This window comes from Scardinius erythrophthalmus (genome assembly GCF_964197995.2).
Source record: "Scardinius erythrophthalmus genome assembly, chromosome: 9".
Classification (NCBI taxonomy): Eukaryota; Metazoa; Chordata; class Actinopteri; order Cypriniformes; family Leuciscidae; genus Scardinius; species Scardinius erythrophthalmus.
This window is the reverse complement of record NC_138229.1, coordinates 13,249,870-13,267,903: the sequence shown is the minus strand read 5'-3', so window position 1 is coordinate 13,267,903 and position 18,034 is coordinate 13,249,870. Positions and strand designations below refer to the sequence as shown.

At 39.7% G+C, this 18,034-nt stretch overlaps 2 protein-coding genes across 2 annotated transcripts in view; one reads left to right on the top strand and one right to left on the bottom strand.

Annotated features, from left to right (window-relative positions):
• Positions 1-3,378: 3,378 nt before the first annotated feature.
• Positions 3,379-4,399, bottom strand: LOC308695582 (mannose-binding protein C-like; the record flags this gene model as incomplete). Its single annotated transcript, XM_081373767.1, is given in 4 exon segments — positions 3,379-3,584; positions 3,587-3,838; positions 4,032-4,118; positions 4,213-4,399. Coding segments are annotated over 4 exon segments (732 nt in total).
• A 1,246-nt stretch (positions 4,400-5,645) lies between these two features.
• The window catches only part of LOC308695581 (telomerase protein component 1-like), a 34,224-nt gene continuing 21,835 nt past the window's right edge, over positions 5,646-18,034 (top strand). Inside the window, exons 1-13 of the mRNA XM_081373766.1 lie at positions 5,646-5,814; positions 13,284-13,820; positions 14,127-14,309; positions 14,663-14,812; positions 14,908-15,072; positions 15,289-15,426; positions 15,775-15,846; positions 15,953-16,074; positions 16,199-16,356; positions 16,453-16,562; positions 16,641-16,719; positions 17,421-17,613; positions 17,712-17,934. Of these exons, the coding sequence (XP_081229892.1) occupies positions 13,293-13,820; positions 14,127-14,309; positions 14,663-14,812; positions 14,908-15,072; positions 15,289-15,426; positions 15,775-15,846; positions 15,953-16,074; positions 16,199-16,356; positions 16,453-16,562; positions 16,641-16,719; positions 17,421-17,613; positions 17,712-17,934 (2,121 nt within the window). The 5' untranslated portion in view covers positions 5,646-5,814; positions 13,284-13,292. The remainder of the gene's footprint in view (positions 5,815-13,283; positions 13,821-14,126; positions 14,310-14,662; positions 14,813-14,907; positions 15,073-15,288; positions 15,427-15,774; positions 15,847-15,952; positions 16,075-16,198; positions 16,357-16,452; positions 16,563-16,640; positions 16,720-17,420; positions 17,614-17,711; positions 17,935-18,034) is intronic.

Genomic DNA, 18,034 nt, shown 5'->3' with positions numbered 1-18,034 from the left:
AGTTAAAGAAACTGGAGAACATACAATCTAGAGCACTTAGAATCTGCTGTGGAGCTATAAGATCAACTCCTCTAGATGCTGTCAGGGTTGAAATGGGGGAAATGCCATTAGACCTGAGAAGAGAAAAGCTTGCAATGATGTATTGGGCTAACTTAAAAGGTGGTAAGAAGAATCATTGTACACGCGTAATACTAAATGACTGTTGGGAATACAAAAAGAATGGAGGAAATAGCTTTGGCTGGAAATATGGACAGTGGGTCAAGGATTATGGTATAGAGGATGAAGCAATTTGTCCTAACATGCCATTAAGTGGTGTGGCAGTGTGGAATATTACTGAACCTGTTGTTGAAATGAGATTATTGGAGGCTCGGGAAAAAGCAGAAGAAATATGCAGTAATAGTTATAGAGTTAATGTTTTTATGAGAGAAAACTTTAATTCTTTTGTGCAGATTTACACAGATGGATCTAAGGATCCAATTGAGCAAAAAGTGGGCATAGGAGTGTATATTCCCAATTTTAAGACAGAAATAAGCTTGAGGCTAAGTAACAAACTGTCTGTGTACACTACTGAGTTAACTGCAATTATAGTAGGACTACAATGGGTTGAACAGGTTAGGCCAAACAGGATTTTAATTTGCCCAGATTCTTCATCAGCTCTTAAAAGTATAAAATCTACAAAAAGTGATAGAGAAGATTTGTTAGTGGAAATTTATACTTTATTGTACAGACTGAAAATGGAAGGTATAACTGTATATTTTTGTTGGGTGCCAGCACATATCGGGATAATAGGGAATGAAACAGCTGATAAATTAGCAAAAGAGGCATTAAAGAAAAACGTGGTGGAAGTTAAAGTCCCTTTGGGTAGAAGTGAAATAAAATCTGTGATTAATAGGAAATTAATACAAAAATGGCAACAAAGATGGGAAAATAGCAGTACAGGTAGGTGGTTTTATAGTATTGAGAAATCAGTAGGGAAAAAAGTGCAGTTTTTTGGAAGATATAGAAAAGAAGAAGTAATGATATCTAGATTAAGAATGGGACATACAGGATTAAACTCAACATTAGCATTAATGGGGAAGCATGACAGTGGGATGTGTAACGAATGCAATATTTTAGAAACAGTTGAGCATGTGCTTTTTAAGTGTGGTAAGTATGATGGTCAGCGTGACAGTCTTTTTAATAGTATTAAAAATAGGCCAGTGAGTGTTGTGGATCTTCTGGGGAAGGGTTTAAGTGACAATCAGATATATAGGGCTGTTCTAATCTTTTTGGAGGTTACAGGTATATGTTACAGGATATAGGAATATAGGGTCTGAGGGTGAGATGTATGGTGCCTCTGCCTGCCTTAGAGGCTGAGGAGCCCAGTGTGGAAGCTGGAGGAGCTGAACACGCAGCGTCAGCTGAAGCCTGGGCTCTGATCCTTTGGGGTGGGTGGGATATTCACCCCCCTTCAATAATTTTTTTTTTTTTTTTTTTAAGAAAGGAAAGGAAGGAAAGGTGAAAGAAAGAAAAGAAAAGAAAACAATACAGATTCATCACCCAGGTGGATAAAAAAAAAATTCAGTAGGTGGCGGTAATGCTCCTATGGAGTAAACGGCCAGATAACTAAAAGAAGAAGAAGAAGAAGAAGTTAGAGCAGGGGGGATATGGGAGTCGCCAGTCAATTGCGTCATATCCGCGTTACCCTTGGTTTCCGCTCGTACTGCGTGGAGTCCTGGACAAATGCGGAAGTTGTAGTTGTAGCGTCTATCAAGCAACAAACGTTAGCTTGCAGTCGTTATGGAACACAATTATTCTTTACCGATTGCAGCTGGTTCTGTCGACAAAGCATGCTTAATTTTATATTTTCCAAATGTAGCATTCTGTAATAGTAATGTTTATGTAAGGGAAGTATTATTGCTTTAGATTTGTGTTTAGTTTATTGGCATTGTTTATCACGTCTGGTGTTTATGGCCATGTAAATAAATATACTGTAGCATGTGTTATACATAAAGATTAGTATTTTGGCAAATGATGTGGGTATGTTCGAAATGTACTTTTACAACAATTGTTTAGAACACGTAAAACTGCGCCGCGTTATTACAGCAATGAATTCGACATACAGTAACATCTATGATAACCGATTTAGTATTAAACCTTACTTTTCTTGCGGTTAATTCATTTTAATGAAACAAAAGTGTGATGAGGTTCAAGAGTCAGGAAGGAAGAAGACAGGGATCGGCGTGACTGGGACTCGTCCTTTATTAAAATAAAGCAAAACAAACAAAAGTCGAGCCCAACGCGCATTCACCTTGGCAACCGCGACGGCACAAAACAGTTCAAAAATGAGAGTTCGGATCCACCGGTTTTCTTTCTCTGCGTCCAATTTTCTCTTCAGTCTCTCTCTCGTTCCAGCGCGCGAGACCAAGATGGCTGCCAAATCCTATATGGCCGCCACCTGAAAAGGGATTCGGCTGCATATTTTGAACCAGATGAGATACAAATGTAAAGTTAATATATATTTCACGTTTTCTGGCTATGGGAAACACAAAAAAAAATCTATATTTATGATTGGGTATATGTGGACCCTCAAAGTCCCCAAATCCAATCTGGCTACTGTCCGAAAAAGGGTTTTGACTACAACTTTTGAACCAAATAAGCTACAGATGAAAACTTAATGTCAATTAATTTTTTTTACCTTGACAAACACACGGGAATGCTTACATTTGTGATTGCCTATGTTTAGACCCCACCTTTGCATTTACAAGAGAGCAACTACCTGATAATTCATACTTTCCAAATATTCCCACCAATTTTTTAATTGAGAATGTAGGGAAGGCATATACGAGGGAGAGTCAGAATTCCAGCTTAGATTTAGGCAATATAGAGCAAATATTGAGAATACTAGTTGACTGTATGGACTGTGGTGGAGCGGCTGTTTAGTGCTACTCCATGCTTGTGAGCAAGATGCACAACAACGGTGAAAGATGAAGATGACCAACAACAGTGTTTAGCCAACTACTTCCTTTCCTACCAACTTCCTTCCTTGTGTAAGTAACCAGGTGTACTTTTTACTACAAGTGTTTTGTTCTTAAATGTCTGCAATATGTATTGAAAAATATGCTATACTGTAAAATATGATTGAAAATAAAGGAATTATAATGCAAACCAATGGTTGTGAGGAGTATTTAAAAAAAAGTTTAGAGGATTTAAGTAAATCCTTAAACATTAATTCATGATTGAATTAAAAGAAAAAAGTACTATAGTAATGAATCAACCCAGTATGCTGGGTAAAATAACCAACATGTGTTCTGTCCTATATTTACCCAGCCCTTGGGTTGAAACGACCCAAATTGGTTTGTACTGAGTAGACTATAGGTTTGTTTTATAGTGTAAATTCTATCTTATTTCTATTTCACATATAATGGGATTTTGACCATTACAACCGACATCATCCCAAAGGCCAGACACTGTGATAGCTCCACAGTCTTGTACTCCTTTATAGTCATCAGGCTGACCAGGACTCCAGTTTGTAAAAGTCAACTGCTTTCCCTCAGTGTCCACAAACTGTCCCTCGGTTTCTCTATCTGTGGCTCTAATATATGGCTGGATACTAATACTTTCAATAGTGCCTGGTTTTCTAAAGCAGTACTTGGCAAAACTATTACTCCACCAAAGTCCTTGCAGTACCGCATCCCATTATCAAAAGCGGCCTCAATACCATCAGTGACGTAATATTTCTGTCCAACTTTTCTGAATGTACTAAAACTCACAGCTTTCTCAATCATAGAAATCTTGGCATTAAGATGCTGGATCTCAGATTTCAGGGAGTCAGCCGTGTTTCCACGTCCAGGCAAGCCTGAAAATAGAATAATTACACTTAGATATTAGGTACAGGGTTGAAATCTCCTGGGGTGTTACATAAATATTAACAGGACCAAAAAAAAGAAGAAACATCAACATTTCCACACTCACTGAAGCTCTACAGTAATTTCAACATGAGGAATTTTGAAATATCTAAATTACTTATAAAAATGTTTAATGTTTCATACCTGGTTGACCTGGGGGTCCCCTTTCACCCTTGGCTCCAGTCGGGCCAGACGGTCCTGCTTTACCTGGCGGTCCCTGCACATTCACTCCTGAGACAGTAAAGTATGAAAAACATAACCACATCTCTCTCCCTTACACAAGGAGGTGAACCACTGACTTACTCTCTCACAGACAAACACAAACCTGGCTCTCCTTTCTCTCCTTTGGGTCCAATTGCTCCATCTCTCCCAGGCAGGCCGTTGTGTCCAGGAGTGCCTGGAACGCCACCATAAGTAGGGCAGTTCAGGTTCTGAGGTTCAGCTCCATCCAAAAGCTGCATTGCAAATTGAAGGAGCAGAAAAGCCCTGAGGAACATCTTTAACAGCGCCATCTGGTGGAACACAATGGGAAAACTTAAAGGACAAGTTCGGTATTTTACACTTAAAGGGTTAGTTCACCCAAAAATGAAAATTCTGTCAGTAATTACTCACCCTCATGTTGTTCCAACCGCGTAAGACCTTCGTTCATCTTCGGAACACAAATTAAGATATTTTTGATGAAATCTGAGCTGTCTCACTCCTCCATAGGCTGCTATGTGACCGAAACTTGCTGGCCCAGAAAAGTCATTAAAGAGATCGTTAATATAGTCCAAGTGACTCCAGTGGCTCAATCTTAAGTATATCAAGCGACGAGAATTTTTTTTGTGCGCACAAACAAACAAAAATAACGACTTTATTCCACTTTTCATTTCCTTCTCTCTGGGCCTCTAGTTGGTTCGCGTAGTCTTTTTGCGCAGCGCGTCTGTGTTACACGTCACCACGTAGGCTCACTATTGGCCGACGCCGGTCATGTGTGTGATGCGTGATGACGTGCAACACAGACGCACAGCGCAAAAACACTACGAGGCCCAGAGAGAAGGAAATGAAAAGTGGAATAAAGTCGTTATTTTTGTTTGTTTTTGCGCACAAAAAGTATTCTCGTCGCTTGATATACTTAAGATTGAGCCACTGGAGTCACTTGGACTATATTAACGATCTCTTTAATAACTTTTCTGGGCCAGCAAGTTTCGGTCACATAGCAGCCTATGGAGGAGTGAGACATAGCTCTGATTTCATCAAAAATATCTTAATTTGTGTTCCGAAGATGAACGAAGGTCTTACGCGGTTGGAACAACACGAGGGTGAGTAATTACTGACAGAATTTTCATTTTTGGGTGAACTAACCCTTTAAAGCCCTGTTTACAGATCGTTTCTGATCAAATAGAACGGTTAAGATTAAAATTTGGACACATGCTGCTGTCCCGAGAATTTTAGGTTTCTTTTGCTTTCCCAAAACCTCTAAAATGGGTGTAACGTTATAGGTGCACTGGAACAATACTTCATAAAACGCATTAAACTTTCGTTTACAAAGACGTGAAACTCACCGAGTGGTCAGGGGTGTTCACTGATATGCTCACACAAAAATCGCTGCAAAAGATGCTTTCCAACAGGTGTTTTACCATTCGTTGTAAAACTGTGGATCTTTCCAAACGTCTCACACCGGTAGATTATTCCATTGAGAGCAAAATAGACACTCCAGCCCAGTTTGTGGCGATAATTCACCTTTGCCAATTGCAAGCAAACCGCTGGCATTTCATTGAATACACAGAAGAAGCAGAAGAAGAAGCGGCGGAGTAATATCGTACCTCACAAAGCACATTCAATACAAGTCAATGGAGTTGGACAAAAACTACGATAAAACCTGTTGGAAAGCATCTTTTGCAGCGATTTTTGTGTGAGCATACCAGTGAACACCCCTGACCACTCGGTGAGTTTCAGGTCTTTGTAAACGAAAGTTTAATGCGTTTTATGAAGTATTGTTCCAGTGCACCTATACACCCATTCTAGAGGTTTTGGGGAAAGCGAAAGAAACCTAAAATTCTCGGGACAGCAGCATGTGTCCAAATTTTAATCTTAACCGTTCTATTTCATCAGAAACGATCTGTAAACAGGACTTTAAGTGTAAAATACCGAACTTGTCCTTTAAGAGAAAAATGAATTACATGTGTTTTGTTCTGCCGTAGTGTCTTGCCTTAAACATACAGAAATAAAACAAAAACAAAACAAAAGCTTCAAGTATTTAGCAGTGAATAGCATTTTTCTTTACAATTTGCCTTGTAATGACTCATCAAATACATTAGAAAATATATCACTTACAGGCATATATTATTATATATCTTATGTTATGTGTATTGGGATTTTATCTGGGTTTTGGAATTGAATTCCATGTTTCTTTTTTAAAAAGTCATTATTTGTGTTTGCATAAACCCCTTCATTAGCAGGGAGCATTCTGAATTGCATCTTAATCTGAAGACTATTAACTTCGATCTATAATTTATTCATTTTTATGATAGGAGGGAAATTAGTCTATATTTAATTGTGTGGCAGCGGCAGGATAAAGGTACAAAATGTTGTGAATGAACATGAACCACAGCAGTCTCTATGCAGTTATGCTGAAAAGCTGTGCACTTTTCTTATATGTGTGACTCAATCCCACAATTTTCCCCCTAAATCTGCATGGAAACAGAAACACATCCTTTAAATCCAAATCCAAGTCTCGTGAGAATATAGAAGAAAGGATTTGTACGGAGTAAACAGGGAATATTTGCTTCAGGCGGATAGACACAAGTTCCCATACAAAGTCTTTTCATTTGCAACATTTTAAAGCTTGCCCAAAATGAGATTTTGAGACAAAATTGCCCTGATCAGTTTGTAAATCTTGATATAAATTAATTAATTTAATTCACTTGTATAATTATACAACGCACAATAATTTTAAATAATTATTTATCATTATCTAATTTCTAAAAGTTTATTCATGGGTCGTCTGGATAAATTGGAAGTTATTATTGCACTAACAAATAAAATAGCATATTGTGTTATCGCCATCCATTTAATGTCTCTTTACTAGATAAGTTCAAGCCACTTTTTTGGTTCACTGTTCCTGTGTTTTCTTTCTTTTATTAACTTACTGCAATGGTTCTCATATTAAAATAACATTCAGGTACTTACCATTTTTATGGAGGAGTCCAGGTGACAACCAATGTCTGTTGCCCAGCAAGTCCGCAAGACTACATTCGCACAAGTGACTGAAGAGAGGAAGGTCTTCTTGCTTTAAATCTGAGGGGCTTGTTGTTGTAAATCTCATATTCTGAAATACAGCTCTTCCTCTCTAGATATGCTGCGCATGTGCAATGTGCTTTTAGAGAGATTTGGCCCTCCTAATCTATCATGAATTGACACCCTGCTAAACTGGTTGTGTTGTACTATTGCTTCAAAATCATATGCAAATTATACAAATATAATTTGTATGTACATTTCTGAAATACATTACCCGGACATTGTCACCTCTGATAACAGATCACTCTAAATTGTAATAACATGCATTTTCTGTAAAGCTGCTTAAACGATATGTATTGTGAAAAGCGCTATAAAAATAAATGTTAATTGAAAATTGAATTAATAGAATACTGGAATATTGAATTATATCATTATCTATTTCACATATAACAGGGTGTACTTCATTACAACCACCATCATCCCAAAGGCCAGAGTCCTATAAGGGGACATGATCCCCTGATCCTCCGTGGAGGCAAAGGGTGGAGGGTGAAAAGCGGATAGCTCCAAAACCTCCGAAGTGAACACAGGGAAGCATTTCGGCATGAAGGCCGGGTTAGGCTTAAGGGAAACCTTATCTCCACTTAGTGAGAATTTGGTGCACGAGGGTTTAACCGAAAGTGCATGTAGCTCACTGACCCGTTAAGCAGATGCTAAGGCCGAGAGCAAAGCTGTCTTGAGTAGAGGTCGACCGATATGGTTTTTTTCAGGCCGATGCCGATGCCGATCTTTTGAAATCTGGGTCGGCCGATGGCCGATAAATGCTGCCGATTTATTTTGGCCGATATTTGGCCGATTATGTGCTTGTTTTTAACCTCTATTTGAAAGATAAAATGTAACACAAATAATTACTTAAGATAGACAAAATTTCTCAACAAAAACATTTATTGAACACTTTACCAATCTGCACTTGTACAAAAGACAACAAGAGATATGTTTGGCAATTGTACCTGAATGAATTGAAAATTAATTTGCTACATTTCAGATTAATATATTTGTTTTCCTTAACATTTTAATTAACAGTAACTTAAACACTTTGCAGTTTGAATGATGTCCTGATAAACAAAATGACGGAGTATGTTTTTTATGTTTCCACTGTTCGATCGCGCCCGCGCCTCACACACACACACGCGCGCGCGTTTGCACAAAAATATAAGTAAACACTTTGCGACTTTAAACACACGCGACTTTTCGATCTCGATCGCGCCCGCGCCTCTCTCTCTCTCTCTCTCACACACACACACAACAAATTCCAGCATTGCAATCTTTACATCGCAGCCGGCGGCAGATTAGGTGTCCCTAAAGAACCCGCGTATCTAACAGTAGTTCCGCATTACTTTGCACGCGAGTTTTATTTATTTTTATAGCGTGTATTCTCCGTGGAAATGTATACATCGAACCGTGACGCCTGTACCGTTTCGGTTCAATACGAATACATGTACCGTTCCACCCCTAGTCTACAGTGAAATACAGTCACACATTACACTACTGTTTGGCCAGCATTTTAACCGTGTTGAATCCAGCTACTAGCTAACGGAATGCTAAAGTTAACTGCTGACTAGTGTCAAGTGCAGCGAAGCGATGTTTCTGTTATTCTAACGTCCGTTTTCAGAGCATCCAAGAGAAGCACAGACATAACAGTAGCACTGAAATGAAGCACAGAAATGCGCGTTGATATTCGGTCCGGTAAATAACGGTCGTTAAGGCACCAGTGCCGTATTAGCTCCGGGTCTGTCTGTAGCTACCCAACCCTAGCGACAACGACGCTAGCAAAGCAAAGCCAGTCCTTCACTAGCATATAGTTGGTCTCTTTTTTAATTACTTATTTCTCTGCATTGAGTGACAACCCTCTCAAATATAAGACACACAAACAGAACAAATAAAAGTCTCAGATTCTCTGTCTGTAAATTCTTGCTTACTTATTGTGACATGATAGCAACCCTTCTGCTGTGCTAATGCAACCTCTACTACGCTATCAATTTCAAAGTAGCCGAACGTCATGTCGCCTATTCATGTTTTTTCTCTAAGTTGGCAGTAACATATCAAAAGTTTTTAATTAAATATAAAGGAGTTTTCTCCAAGGAACTTAGCTCCTTCCTTAAGCACTGGATGAGGTCTGCTCACTCTGCTGGAGAATGACTCTAGGCGCAGCGTGCGTCGAACGCGTGTTCCACAACAACAACAACAACAACACTAGGCTGCCCACAGATGCGCCTGCCTAATAATCGGCTTGATACACTTGGATATTGGCCGATGCCGATTATGTTAAAAATGCAAAAAATCGGCCGATTAATCGGCCGACCGATGAATCGGTCGACCTCTAGTCTTGAGGGACAGCAGCTTAAGGGAAATACTCCCCAGAGGCTCAAAAGGATAAAGAGACCGCGCTTCCAGCACCATGGAGAGGTCCCACTCTGGAACAGATCTCCTGATGACCGGCAAAGAGCGGCGTGCACCCTTCATAAAACTGCGGGTTAGAGGGTGCTGCCTGACGGTGGAGCCCTCAAAACCAGCCAGGTAGACCTTAATGGTGGAAAAGGACCTGCCTCTTTCCATGAGGTCTTGCAGGAAACACAAAATATCAGGCACCGAGCACTGATAAGATGTGAGACCAAGCCCATCACACCACCCTTCGAACACTTGCCACTTCCAGCCATATAGGGATTGTGTGGAAACGGCCCTGGCATTCTGAGTAGTGGCGATAACACGCGGCGGGAGCCCCAGTGCATTTAGGCTCGTCCTCTCACGGACCAGGCCCAGAGAGTCACCCTGTCCGGGTGGGGGTTGTAAATCTCCCCGTTGGCTTGGGACAGTATGTCCGTGCGAGGGGGGAGGCGCCATGGCTCGGCGTACAACAGAGGGATTATCTCTGCCAGCCACTGGGCTTTGAGCCACCTGGGTGCTATCAGAATGAGAGACAGGCCGTGCTCTCTCACCCTGGCCAGTGTGAAATTATCAGGCACAGGGGAGGAAAAGCATACAGCAGCACTTTGGGCCATGGGTGGGCCAGTGCGTCTGCCCTGAGGGGCGCGTCCACGTCCTTTAGTCGAGAAGAACATAGGACAATGGTGGTTTTTGCGCAAGGCGAAAAGATCTACGGCTGCCTGTCTAAATCTCATCCATAACATCTCCACTATCTGCGGGTGAAGACGCCAATCCTCTTAGATTGGGTTTCCCCTCGATAGCAGATCCCTCTGTTCAGAATGCCCGGAACATGAGTCACGCGTAATGACAGAAAAACCCGTCTGCTCCACACCAACAGCCTGTAAGCTAGAGCGTGGAGTTTTGACGAGCGCATGCCGCCCTGACGGTTGATATAAGCCACTGCCGTGGTATTATCGCACCGTACTAGAACGGGATGTCCCTGCAGGCGAGGCAGAAAATGATTCAGAGCTTTCCAAATGGTAAAAGCTCTAAATAGTAAATGTGCGCTGAACGTAGTCTGCTCAGCCACAGACCGTTCACCATTCTGCCTTCCTGGGTGGCACGCCAGCCTGTTAAGGACGCATCTGTCATCAAAACTTTCCGTATCGTAACCGTCCCGAGGGGGGTTCCCCGAGCAAAAAAGTTCTCGCTCTCCCAATGGCGCAGGGCCGCCGAGCAGGCGATCGTCACTGTTACCGAGCGGCAGAGATCGCGAATCGGGCTGAAATGTGGTGACAAAACCCATTTCGTGAACTCTCTCATTCTCAGTAGACCCAACGGCACAACTTGGATAGATGAAGCCATGAGACCCTGCAGCCTGAGGCATGTGCGATATTGTACTCTCGCCCCTTCTCTGAACTGAGACAGACAGTTCATCAGAGAGTGAACGCGCTCTTGAGAGAGACGCGCTCGCAAGGAGACTGAGTTCAATTCCAAGCCCAGGAAAAACACATTCTGACTGGGAGTCAGATTGTTTTTGCTCGCATTCACCTTGAAACCGAGGGATGTGATGTGCGCGAGCACCCAACCCGTGTCCAGCGACACCTTCTCCTTCGATTTGGCTATGATGAACCAATCGTATATGTAATTCAGAATTCTCAGCCCTAATAGTCTCAGGGGCGCCACGTCCGCCTCCGCACACAGACAGAAAGTTCGGGGCTCATGTGTTCAGGAGATATGTGTAATCTCCTGAGCGTGTTAAGCCCAAGCAAACCGCGCAGAACGAGAGGGTCCTTAGCGGCGATGAGAGCACCACACGCGGCCGGGCAGGCTCGTCGTGATAGGCTGTTCCCTGGATCACTGGATTTGAATAGCTTGAATAGATTTCCTTTTAAAATACATTGCATTAACTGTTATTTTTAAACAACGTTCAATTACACACCAGTTTAATCACTCAGTAAATCACTCGTGAGACTGGAGATAGAGAAATGCTCTAGAGACGCCAATGCATCTATTTGGTTCATTACGGTAGTGACATAGTCATGACATGACAGGTGAGGAAGTTAACAAGTTTCACTGGTTATCTGCAGCTCACCGGTTCAGTCATTTTACACCAACACTTGGTCACAAAGCATTAAACGGTGAGTTTATGTCTTTATTTTTTAGTGACACAACTGAGCAAACCGTGTTGCACGTAATAATCCAAATATAGTGCATGATTTTGTTTACAACAGGGTTACTCGGCTGTCTCGGCAACTTTCATGTCTATAATTACTGCAGTCTGTGTTTTAGACATAGCCTACTGCTCAAACTTTTAACGTGCGTGTATGTAGTTTAGGCTACGACAACAGATTTAGAAGGGTCATTTTTTAAATGCACGTGAAACATTAAATGAGGGAGTGGTGATAAATTTGTCTTCTTTGCGTGCTAATAAGGAGTCGACATTGCGAAAACACATTTTTATTGTTCTTCATTCGTTATCAGCTTGAGATAACGTTAGAGGATGCTCTTTGACCCGCACACAATCGACAGTAAGTGCCCTGCGAATTGGACTTTATAGCGTATTCCGAAATCTTGAAGAGCGGTTCTAATCCGACGGGAGCGTAGCAGTACCTGTACCTGTACATGTCCAGTTCGAAAGACACTGCTAACAGCAACATCAGCATGAATAAGGGAATATCATATTATTTCATATGCAGTGTATAAGGAAATATAGCTACTAGTGCTTAAAGTTTAAATAGACTCTGTGAAAGGGTGAAAAGGAGTGGAGAAAGTTGTTTGATTTGGTGTGTCTACATTTGTTGTTTGCATAAGACTATGAATGCTTGCCAATGCTAGTGATTTTGAATCGCATTACCTTCAGACAGAAAATCTCTATAAGTTTATGGTTGACAAAATAACCATATTATTATTATTATTATTATTATTATTATTATTAGGCCTATTATCACCCTTTTTTATAAAGCTTTTTTAAAGGTATTTTTATAGCTACTAGAGCCTAGTTATAATGAGGCAAATGATTTAAAATAACAAACTATTTCTTTACAATTTGTGACAGGGTTACATATAGCCAATAGAGGTAACATCTTTCCATGTCAGGGCAGCTGGCATTGAAAAATTGTGTCCCCTCTCCATATAACAGTGACAAGTTAGTACACTTACTAAAAAGGGATAATTCACCAAAAAATTAAAATTAAATTACTCACCATCCTCAACTTGTTTCAAACCTGAATGAATTTCTTCTGTTCTGAAGCTATTTTGACCATAGTATTCTTTCCACCCCATGCTATGGATGTCATTGGGGTCCATCAACTGTTTGGTTACCCATATTATTCCAAATATCATCTTCTGTGTTCAGCAAAAGAAAGAAATTCATACAGGTTTGGAACAACTTGAGGGTGAGTAAATAGTGACATAACTATCCCTTTAAGATTATCTACAGAAACCTAATACTCACCAGAGCCTGCGTGGTCTTGTTGAACTCATAAAAATATGGAGAGAGGACTTTTAGGATTAAGATGATTAAGACTGACTTTGGCAATGTTTTTTTTTTTTTTTTATCCATTTATGTTAAGAGAACTGTATTGTGATCGTCTCTGATTCAAGTTTTTTATTTAAAATCTAATTTGCAGGCAAAGTTGTGTTGTGTTGCATATTTTGTTCAATATCTCAAGAATTAGTGATTAAAATTGTATTTTTAGCATTTGCAATATTTTTGGACAAAAACACACAATTTATGTTTCTCCTTTCTTCAAGCAAACAGACATGAAGGCTCCAGCTCCTCTTCAGTCTGATCTGAAGGTGACTGTGGATGCCAGACTACAGCTAAACTATAGCACTCCAAGGCTGGAAAACCGGTTTCTGGCTCAAGCGCCCTCAGCATTGTCTCACCATCATTATACATCTCCATCCTGGGTCAATCAGACCTCCACCTTCTCATCATGTCCAGCACTCCAGCCAACCAGCCTGTCCTCCACCATGGCCACCTCATCTCTTCTGTCATCCACAATGATGGGCTCAATCTCCTCTAATTCCTCTCTGCTGAGCACCAGGAATACCCTCCTAATGAAGCCTCCACTCCACCCTCCAGTCTCATCCTCTCTAACCTCCACCTATTCCCATAATCCTTTACTCTCTTGCTCCCAAACTTCCACTGCCAGTGCCATCCCAACACTCTGCCCCTATCTGTCACCTTCAAATGAGAATAAAGCGGGCACAAATGAAAAGAGAGAAGTGGAAGACATGCTTTTCTCACCTGAAGGCCTGCTGGGATATAGTGAGGAGCCCAGACAGGTATAGAGTGATTTCCTCTCTAATGCTTTGTAAAATTGCATGTGAATTAATGTAGCATAATTATTTTTTAAATTCTTTAATTCTCCACAAACTTGTATTCATATTTAATTCAAATAACAGAATCATTGCTACTAATTCAACTCAACCACTAAGCATAAGAAAGCACATTACGGTTAAGACAACTCTGATCAAAGACTTCTCTTTGGTTCTGCGTAAACGTACAGATATCTTGCAAGGACTGGTATTTTCATCAGGAAATACAAATGTAGTTAATTATATTGTCTTTTATATTGTATCTCTTAACAGGATACCATCAGGATGCCTTCCAAGGAAAGCTTAGAAGAGGAAGACCATATGCTGTCCTCTGAGATCCCTGTTTTGGATATGGATTTAGATAGAGAGGAGGAGCAGACTTTTGCTCCTCGTGAGGAATTTGGGGAGATTGAAGCAAGTGAGGATGAAAAACTTGTGGATCTGAGGGTCCGAAAGGTGAGCCAAATGGTCACAGTAATGGGGTTTGAATAATGATCACCGAGGTTGCATTTATTTGATCAAAACTACAGTGAAAACAGTAATCCTATTTCTGTTTTCTATTTTAATATGAATGCGCTTTACATATCATAGTATAAAACATATTTATAATATATTTTAAAATGTAATTTATTCCTGTGATGGGTAAGCTGAATTTTCAGCAGCTATTCAGTGTTACATGATCGTTCAGAAAAATCTTACTGACCAAACTTATTTGTAATCATTCTTACACCACATAATGGATATACAGAGTGATGAATGTCAAGTCAAACAACATTTCTACGTCGACAGTTCTTTTGTTTGTCCTTCAGAACAACCTGCTGAATATGGTGTGCTGCTCCCTGGTTAATAAGAGCTGTACCCCGGGCCAGAAGGACTGGGATAAGAAGACGAGTGTGTGGAGCATTATTAAGAACCTGGCCACAGAGATTACTACAGAAGACCCAGAGTTTCTCCTTAAGGTTGGTGATTTCTCATGTGTGAGTGCATGTGGGTAATGTTGTCAGGTGGTTATGTTGTTAATCTGTGTGGTTTTGCATATCTGTGTTGGTTTTAGGTTGCAGTCTATACTAGGCAGGAACTAAACATTCGAATCACAGCCAACTTCTTGCTAGCGCTGGCGGCCCATCTGCCTGCTTCTAAGCCACACTTGAGAAGGTACTTTTGTGCTGCTGTGCAGCTGCCATCTGATTGGCTGGAGTTGACAAGAATCTATAGCTTGGTAAGTGTTAATATAGTAAATATCTTGCTGTCTTTTATTTTATGCTGTCCTAAATTTATCATCATATACCTTTATATTGTACTATAAAGAATATTATGGTGGATGTATAAATAAGGATTTATAATTTATAAAGGAATAAAAATAATTTTTTTCTTTACTGTATTATTCCTATAATTCCTGTTTTTTTTTCATGCTTTTTAAAATGTTTTTGTGCAGTGTTTCAGTAAATCTTTACCCTCCTGCCTGAAAAAAGCTCTAGTGGATAAATTTAAGCAGTTCACTGAATATCAGCTGGCCAAATACAATACACAGAAGCATCGCTGCAAACACAATAAGAAACGAAAGAAAGGAGAGGTAATGTAAAAAAAAAAACACTTAATATTTAATATTACAGATCAAAACACATACATTGGGGTTCACTGAACATGGTTCTTTGAAAATTTTTTTTTTTTTTTTTTTTTAAATAATAAAAAAATTAAATTGTTCCATTTAATGTTTTAATATAGTTTTAAAGTCTTTGTTTATTTCTAGGTTTATTTTTTTTAAAGATATTTTGAATCCTTTATTTTTTAAATGTTGTCTAACACTTTTGTATCTTACATCTTTAGAAAACCACACATTCTACCAACATACAATAATAAACACATTTCTTCTTTCTACATAACTTTTAAAATGCTTTTGTTTTCTACCCTCTTCTTTCAGAAAATCTCTGCTGCACAGTGGAAAATGTGGGGTGACCTCGTCAGAGCGGACGATTCAATTCTCAAACAATATGTAAACTTTGCCATGTTTAGTTTCATCTGTTTGATTGCGCATGATTATTGCACATCAGAATGTCTTCTGAACATCTTTTAATTCAGTTCTGTATGTTATGATATAGTTGGAGAGCCAGAAGCGTGCTACAAAGGATAAAAAACAGAGTGAATTCAACTTCAAGAAGATGATAAAGCGCCTTCACATCAAAGATCCTGCAGAACATGTCATGGCCATTCTGGGAAAGAAGTTAGTCTTACAAACTGGCATATATATTTTAATCAAATCTGTTTAATGTTGGTGAACTGATTGCTTAGTCCAGTGTAACTTTCAGCCATGAATGACTATGTTTGTTACCTGTTTTTGCTTGCAGATACCCGAGTGATCTGAAGGCCTTCTCTCGCAGTGGTCTTAGTGGCGTCTGGGAGAGAGAGCGATCTGGAAAACGGATGAAACTTAAGCAACCCGACACATGGGAGTGCAAACTAAGTCAGGAGGGAAACAAAGCTGCCACCTGGGAGAAACTCATCGGTGTGAATTAGGGTCCAAGATGCACTGGGTCCATAATGTACTTAATTCTTGAACATCTACTCATACTTAAGTATATGTTTTTTTTTGTGATTTCAGATGGGAAGTCTCTTCCTTTTATGGCAATGCTGAGGAACCTGAGGAATATGATTTCTACGGGTATCAGTGAGAAACATCATTCTATGATCCTCAACAGACTGACCTCGAAGGTGAGCATTTCTTAAATTCAGATTTTCGAACGTATTTAAGATGATCAATTCGTTAACAGATTTAAATTAATCTTACAGAACGCTGTAATCAAGAGCAGACAGTTTCCCTTCCGTTTCCTGACTGCTTATAAAGTTGTTTTGGAGCTCAGTAAATTTGGTAAGTTGGAGTAGCAGTGTGATTGTGTTCCTGATTTTAGGGTTAGGATGTTGGGGCTTCAAAAACATTCTCAAGCTGTCATTTCCATCGGATTTTAGAGGTTATTAAAATTTAGTTATAGGGCTATTTTTGTTTGTCAAGGATAATATACTGATCCAGAAACTGGTCCTGCTTTGCACAATTGTTAAAATTATTACTTTTATTTAACAACAATAATATATATGAAATTGGTCAAAAGGGACAGTACAGACAATTATAATGTTACACTTTTCTGTTTTAAATTGATGCTGTTCTTTTAATCTTTGTATTCATCAAAGAATCCTGAAAAATATGTATCACGGTTTCTTCAAAAATATTAAGCAGCTGTTTTCAATATTCATAGAAAATCAGCATGTTACACTGATTTCTGAAGGATCAGAACTCATTCATCAAAGGAATTAATTTCATAATGCTCATTAATTAAAATGTTCCCAATAACCGTAAAATCTTACCGAATGCAAACTTTTGAACAGTAGTGTACAGTTAATTCAGTCATGATCAAAGATTTGTTTATGGTGCTTTAGGGATTTTTAGTGTTTAAATCTTCAAACCGTGGTTTTCAAAAACAATTTCATCAAGGAAAGAATCACAAATTAATAATGTAAATGTCTTTTATTGACGTGTTCTTGGGGAAGTTTAAGTGACATGTTCTCCCCTTTCAGCTGGTGGGCCTGCGGTCGAGGTGCCAAGCTCCAAGGTGATCCTACGAGACATTCTGAAGAAATTGCCGAAGAGCAAACGATTCCACCGACACAATTGGGACACAACAGTGCGCAAGAGACTGAGAGTTACAATGCGAGTGCCCTTCGTATACCGCATATTCAACGTCAAACGCAATCTCCTGAGAAAAGCAAAGTGTGTATTTATTATTAAAGAAAACTATTACATAGTATTAGTTGTATGATCGAGGGTTTTTTTTTACTCCTAAACTGACGTTGTTGTCTGTTTGTTAGTCAGAGACTGTACACTCAGGAGCTTCTGGAGAAGTACTGCTGTGCTTTGGAGAAAGCTGTGCAGATCTCCTGCAAGTACAACATCCCCCCTCTCCCTGGACGCACTCTTGTGATCTGCTGTTCTAATTGTTATTCAGTGGATCAAGACTGGAGGAACGCTGATGATTTCTGCTTGCCCCCTGAAAGCACCGATAACATTGACAGCGATAAACTCTCAGCATCGGTCAGATATGAACATCTGTGACTGTGGATTTATATTTTTGTGTTATAAATGATTACTATAGTTTGTTATGTCAAAATGAAACGTATTGTGAAGTATATTT